This window comes from Eschrichtius robustus, chromosome 16 (genome assembly GCF_028021215.1).
Source record: "Eschrichtius robustus isolate mEscRob2 chromosome 16, mEscRob2.pri, whole genome shotgun sequence".
Lineage (NCBI taxonomy): Eukaryota > Metazoa > Chordata > Mammalia > Artiodactyla > Eschrichtiidae > Eschrichtius > Eschrichtius robustus.
In genome coordinates this window covers 77656857-77662856 of record NC_090839.1, presented here as the reverse complement: position 1 = coordinate 77662856, position 6000 = coordinate 77656857, and the positions used below count along the sequence as shown (strand labels likewise).

At 51.9% G+C, this 6000-nt stretch overlaps 1 protein-coding gene across 1 annotated transcript in view; it reads right to left on the bottom strand.

Moving 5' to 3' along the window:
* Positions 1–1861: 1861 nt before the first annotated feature.
* The window catches only part of ITGAM (integrin subunit alpha M), a 35964-nt gene continuing 31825 nt past the window's right edge, over positions 1862–6000 (bottom strand). The window contains exons 22-30 of the mRNA XM_068565319.1: positions 5574–5653; positions 4620–4703; positions 4196–4271; positions 3458–3565; positions 3175–3258; positions 2903–3016; positions 2716–2817; positions 2381–2491; positions 1862–1933 (exon numbers count right to left, since the gene is read on the bottom strand). Coding sequence (XP_068421420.1) covers positions 1862–1933; positions 2381–2491; positions 2716–2817; positions 2903–3016; positions 3175–3258; positions 3458–3565; positions 4196–4271; positions 4620–4703; positions 5574–5653 — 831 coding nt within the window. The remainder of the gene's footprint in view (positions 1934–2380; positions 2492–2715; positions 2818–2902; positions 3017–3174; positions 3259–3457; positions 3566–4195; positions 4272–4619; positions 4704–5573; positions 5654–6000) is intronic.

Sequence of the window (6000 nt, the reverse complement as noted above, 5' to 3'; positions counted from 1 at the left end):
TGAGGCCGTCGGGACAGTAAAAGAGAAAAGCTTTGGAGCCAGACAGAAACAGGTTTGAATCCCAGCTCCATCTCCTCTTTATCTGTATGACCTCAGGCAATTGAGATGATCTCTCTAAGTCTCAGCTTCCTCATAAGTGAAATTCAGACATCAGTAAATAGCAAGAGATGGCCACTTAGCAGGACTGATGTGAGCATTAGGATGGGTGCTAAGGGCAGAGTCGTGGGTACTGCACTGGCAAAGGTTGGGAGATGGGCAGTGGGAGAACTCCCCAGAGGAGGGAGGGCTACCTAGAAACAGCTATCAAAACTTCATCTGTACTCACTCTTCATAGCAAGTGCTGTTGGTACCCTGCCCGGATCCCTGCGGGCCTTGCCAGGGGCTATGCTCACCTGGCAGACTTCCAACTGGCAGCATCTGTAGCCCTTTCTCTGGCCACCAGAGCCGCTCTGCCTACATTCAGGGCTGGCCAGAGGTGCCAGGGAATTAGCACTTCCTTCCCCACAAAGAGCAACCCTCAGCCAATAACTATGTGGAATTGGTGTATCCATACGCCAGCTCCTTCTCTGCTCGGGTGGGAAGTGTCAAGGTGTGTGTTCTACTTTGCGTCCCAGACCTCCCCGGTGGGGTTACACTCCAGGAGCTCATAATGGTCCCTCTGTTGATAATATACCCTTTACTGGCTGCCTTTCCCTCCCCAGCTCACGTCCCTCCCCCACTGATATTTCCTGGAGTCTCTCCTAAATAAGCTTCTTTCACTCAAATTCTTCTCTTGGGGTTGCTTCTGGCAGAATTCAGACTTCCGGGAATGTATCCTATAAATTATCTTACACATATGCAAAAACGACATATATTCAATTTATTAATTCACCATTGTTTGTCATTGTGAGAAGCTAGAAATAATATATCGGAGGGAGACAAGGACGTTAGGATCCACCCACACAGTGGAACATGGTGCACTATATAAAAGAATGAAAAAGTACTTTATGTCTTGATATAAAACAATGTCTGAGCCATATTAATGAAGAAAGCAAGATGCAGAACAGTATAAACAATGCATGCTGCCATTTGTGCAAAAAAGCTTGTGTGTGTGTGTGTGTGTGTGCATATGCCTAGAATCTTTGTGAAGGAGACCCCCAAACGCATAACCTGGACTATCCTTTACAAGAGACCTAAATGGCTGGCAGACCAGGATGGAAGGGAAACTTCATCACACACCCTTGCGTGTCTTTTGATTTTGATACTACGGACCTGTTCATCCATTCAAAAAATAAAAGTAGCATTAAAATAATAAAATGAATACATAAAGGGAGGTGCACCATTGCACACTGGACACATCAGCTCTAGTGTGGAATGGTTTGGACAGGTTCCTGCTGGCTTGTCCAGGTAGGCTCAGGCCCAGCTGCATGGGCTCCTGCTGGCCTGCGGGCTCACACACAAAAGGAGGTCTCGCTTCCTATAGCTGGGGGAGGATTTCTTGCACTTCCCTTTGTGTTCACCCACAAAAGCTGCCATCACTTCTGTCCCCGAGGAAGAACCAATGGCACCTCCACCCACACACAAGGAAGCCCAAGCAACTCCCTTCTGCCTGAGATTTGTGCGGAAGGCACTTGTCCTCATGCGAGAGAGATCTGAGCCACACACACTATTCACACTCGTGCATGCGCACGCACACACACACACACACACACACACAGGAATGGAAACCCAAGCAGGTTGCTCCTGAGTGAGACATCACTGCCCTGGTCTCCCAACAGATGTGTCCATCCAGCAGCCTGGGGACCCGCTCACTCTTCGGTCCGACCACATCCTGTTTGCTGCAGGGAAGGCCACTCAGCAAGGAGTGGGGAAGGAGCTGCTGTTACTGGGGAGAGGCAGTTTCAGGACCAGCTTCAGTTATCATGTCCTTGTACTGTCGTTTGAAGAAGCCAAGCTGTGGAGACAGAGGCAGGGGAGTAAGGGCACCAAGTCCAGGAGGGCGAGTGAAGGCCATGCAGGCCAGGCTGGGAGACGGCGGGACCAAGAGATGCAAAGAATAACGTGGCGGAGTGCAGAATAGATCTGGGGAAAGTGGGACAGGGAGGGGGATGGCATCACTATTGAGAAAGAAAAGAGGGAAAGAAATATAAAATATAATAATAAGTACTCTTTATATAGTGTTTACTCTGTACCAGAGACCATTCTAAGTGCTCTAGAGATACGAACCCAAAGACCTCCACAGAATGGGTATTTATAGTCTCATTTTACAGCTGAAGAAACTGAGGCTCTGTGAGCTGCCTGAGGCACAGCTGGGAGCTGAACCCAGGAAGGCGCTGCTGAGTGAGAAGCCATGGGGGTGGGGGGGAGGGGAGGGGCAGGAAGAGGGCCCCGGGGGAGTTACCTTGTACAGGCCGGCAGTGACGAGGGCCAGGAGCACCAGCCCCCCAACCGAGCTGCCCACGATCAGCGGGACAGGGTTATGTACTTCGTAAGGCTCCACCTTGGTCTCTGTCTGGAGCAGGGAGAGGGGGAGGGGGGGCATCAGGGGAGAAAGACTCTGGATTTCTGGGGGTTCCCCAGTCAGACCTTGTGTGCTCCCCGAACCCCATGACTAAATCCCCTGTGCCCCCTAACCCCAGCCCTCACTCCTCCTCCCCAGCCCCCTCTCTCTCTCTCTCCCACAAGCCCAGCCTCCTCTCCTGCCTCCAGCGGTCCCTCTGGGTCCGAGACAGATACCTGGGCCCTCACAAACGCGCCCTGTCCTGGGAGCAGGGCGAACTCCGAATCATCAAACAAGATCTCCGCAGTGCTCACAACCTGAATGTGGTTATGCAAAGTCTGTGGGAGAGAGAGGATGGGAGCTGGACCCATTGACCCTGGAGGATCTTGTCTGTGCCCAGCCGAGCCTCAGGCACCCACCTACCTTGATATACCAGTCAAATGCGAGGTTGCCCTTGAGGGTGACCTTGAATTCTTCTTGGACGCCAAAGGACGGGATGTCACACTGGATTCTCTGGCAGACAGCGATGGAGCAGTTCTGGGGAAGGGAGGAGGGGAGAGAGGTGAGCAGGAAAGCTGGATGCAGGCCACATCCCATGCACTCAGCCAGCAGATGAGAGCCGGTACTGGGCCCAGGTGAGGGGGCACTGCGGAGTCTGCGTGCAGCCCCGAGGCTGAGGCTGGGCTTAGTCTCACCAGCAGTGGGGTCTTCTTAAGCTCCCCCAGGAAGTCAGAGCGACGAGGGTCACTCTTGTTGGTGTGGCATCTACTGGAGAGGTTCTGAGGAAAGAGGGACACTGTGAGGATGGATTGAAGCGAGGGCTCCTGGGTCCACCCTCCGGGAGGTGAGAAAACCGAGGTCCAAGAGAGGATCAGAAATGGCTCCAAAACCCAACAGAGGAAACAGAAGTGATTTTAGGAAAGACCAGGGCTGTGGAGAGAGGAGCTGGGCCCAATCCTCAGGCCCAGCTGTGCTTACCTGGGAGAAGGTGACGTGGAGCTGGTCCCACACGGTCACCTGGTTCAGCTGGATGGGGACCAAGAAGACCACACTGATGGGGAGCTTCCTCCCTCCCAGGTTGTTGAACTGCGTGGGGGGGGAGGGGCAGATATCAGGGTTCTGGCCTTTCTGCCCCCACCAGCAACTAGAATCAGGCTCCCCACTCCCGACAGCCCAGTACTGAATCAGGCCTCACAGACCCAAGCATCCTGCCTCTTGATGCTTTCTGAGAGACAGGAGAGCACAGGGGTTAAACACCCATTCCAGAACCAGACAGGCTGGTCGGAAGCAGTGGCTCTTCCACTCACTAGGGGTGAGACTGTGGGCATGTTCTGTTAGCCTCTCTGAGCCCCAGTTTCTTCGTCTATAAACTGGGGGAGACAACAGTACCTCTGTTACAGGGTCATTACGAAGATAAAATGAGTTAATACGTGTGTGTATACACATACGGATGCACGTGGTGGTGTGTGTGGATTCACAGCAAGCTTAGAACAGAGCCTGGCCCAAAGCAGGCACCTCATGCATGTTTCCCATCATGTATTTTTTTGGCCACGTGGCATGCGGGATCCTAGTTCCCCGACCAAGGATCAAACCCGTGCCCACTGCATTGGAAGGCAAAGTCTTAACCACTGGACCACCAGGGAAGTCCCTTCTACCATTCTTTCTGTGTTCCCATCATCTCGATTTCCCTCCCCAGGCTCCTTCTCAGCTCCCCACCTGATACTGATGCTCTATAATGTGGCTGGTCTTCTCTGAGGCTGTGAAGTTGAGATATTTGGTCGAGACCTCAAGGCTGATGGGAGAAAGAAGAAGGGGCAGGAGGTGACAGAACATCAGGGGAGTCCTGAGAGGGGTTCTTGGGCTAAGTGTGTAAAGGGGTTAACAGGCACGCGGGTAACGCAGCCCTGAGAGGGTGCGAGCGGGATGGTGTGCAGGGGCAGTGTGGGTGGGACCTGCAGCATGTGCCAGTTTGGGCCCCTCACACACACATGTACACATGCACGTACAGACACACACGTGTGCACACATATCCTCAGACTCACTCACAGGCACACGTGCACAGACTCGTGCACACAGATACTCAATGCGCCATGTCCAGCCCAGTGGTGAAGGCAGAACTAAAAGCCCCAGCAGCCAGTACCTGGTGACCACCATGTAGACAGCGTATTTCACAGGCAGCTGCAGCTGGAATTCGGTTTTGTTGTTCCCAGGTATGTTGTTCTCACTGAAGGGAAACAGAGAGCTCTGGTCAGCTCTTGAGAATTGAGAATCAGCCTTTCCTTCTCCTTCTTCCTCTCCCTCACCCTCCATCACCAACCAACCACCAAGTCCTGTCCTCTCAGCATCCTAAACGCTGTCCTCTAAATCCAACAGAGGAAACAGAGATTGTAGGAAAGACCAGGGCTGCCCCTGTGTAGCCCAGGCCCATCCCTACTCACCAGGACAGATGCCTGCAGAAGGATGTCTTCTTCTCACTGGTCCCCTGAATTCAAAACGACTCCCACCCCAATCTCCCCCGCTCCTGGAGAGTGATCTTTCTAGCATGCAAAGGTGATCACGTCACTCCCAAGTTAAACTGCAAGTTCCCTAAGAGCACTCATCATGTCATTTCATGACACGGCCTATATCTAACCAACTCCTTCAATCCTGCCTCCTGTGCTCAAACTCAGCCTGACCTTTGCAGTCTCCGGGCTTTGCTTGGTCCACACTTCCTTCTCTCTGTCTTCATGCCCAGCCTCAATTCATGCCTTTGCTTGGCTAACTCACAGCCTGAATGTATAGTCTTCTCTGAACACCAATCTCCCAAGAAGACTGGACATCATTCATTTCATACTGTATCATAATCATCGGCTTTCCTGTCTGTCTTTGCCCCTAAATTATAACCTCTGTGAGGGCAAGAATCACAGCTGTCTTGTCCATCACTGTTCCACCAGCACAGGGGGCCATGCCTGGAACGTGGTGGGTGCTCAGTTGGTGTTTGTTGAGTAAACAAATGAACTGAAGGGAGAACCAGTGGGGAGAGGGCAATGGTCCACCCTGAACAGGGGTGCCAGGGGCTGGGGCCTCAAAATGGAGGAGGCCAGGCATAGCGCACCTGGTCACATTGGCCTTGAGAAGTAGTTTGTTTCCAAAGAAAGCATCAGGGTTCACGTCAAATGTGATATTGAAGGTGATCTGGAGTTGGAGAAAGAAGAGACAGTGACAAGAGTAAGAGAGAAGGAACAACCCAAATGTCCATCAGCTGAAGAATGGGTAAATAAAATGGGGCACATCCGTACAACAGAATATTATTCAGCAGTAAAAAGAATCTGAGTATTAATACATCCTGCAACACGGATGATCCTTGAAAGCATGATGCTCAGTCAAAGAAGCAATCCTATTATATGATTCCATTTATATGAAATATCCAGAATAGGTGAATCTCAAGACAGCAAATAGAGTAGTGGTTGCCTAGGGCTGGGAGAGATGGGACGACACGGGCTGAAGGCTAAGGGGAGCAGGGTCTTTTCTTGGGGTAATAA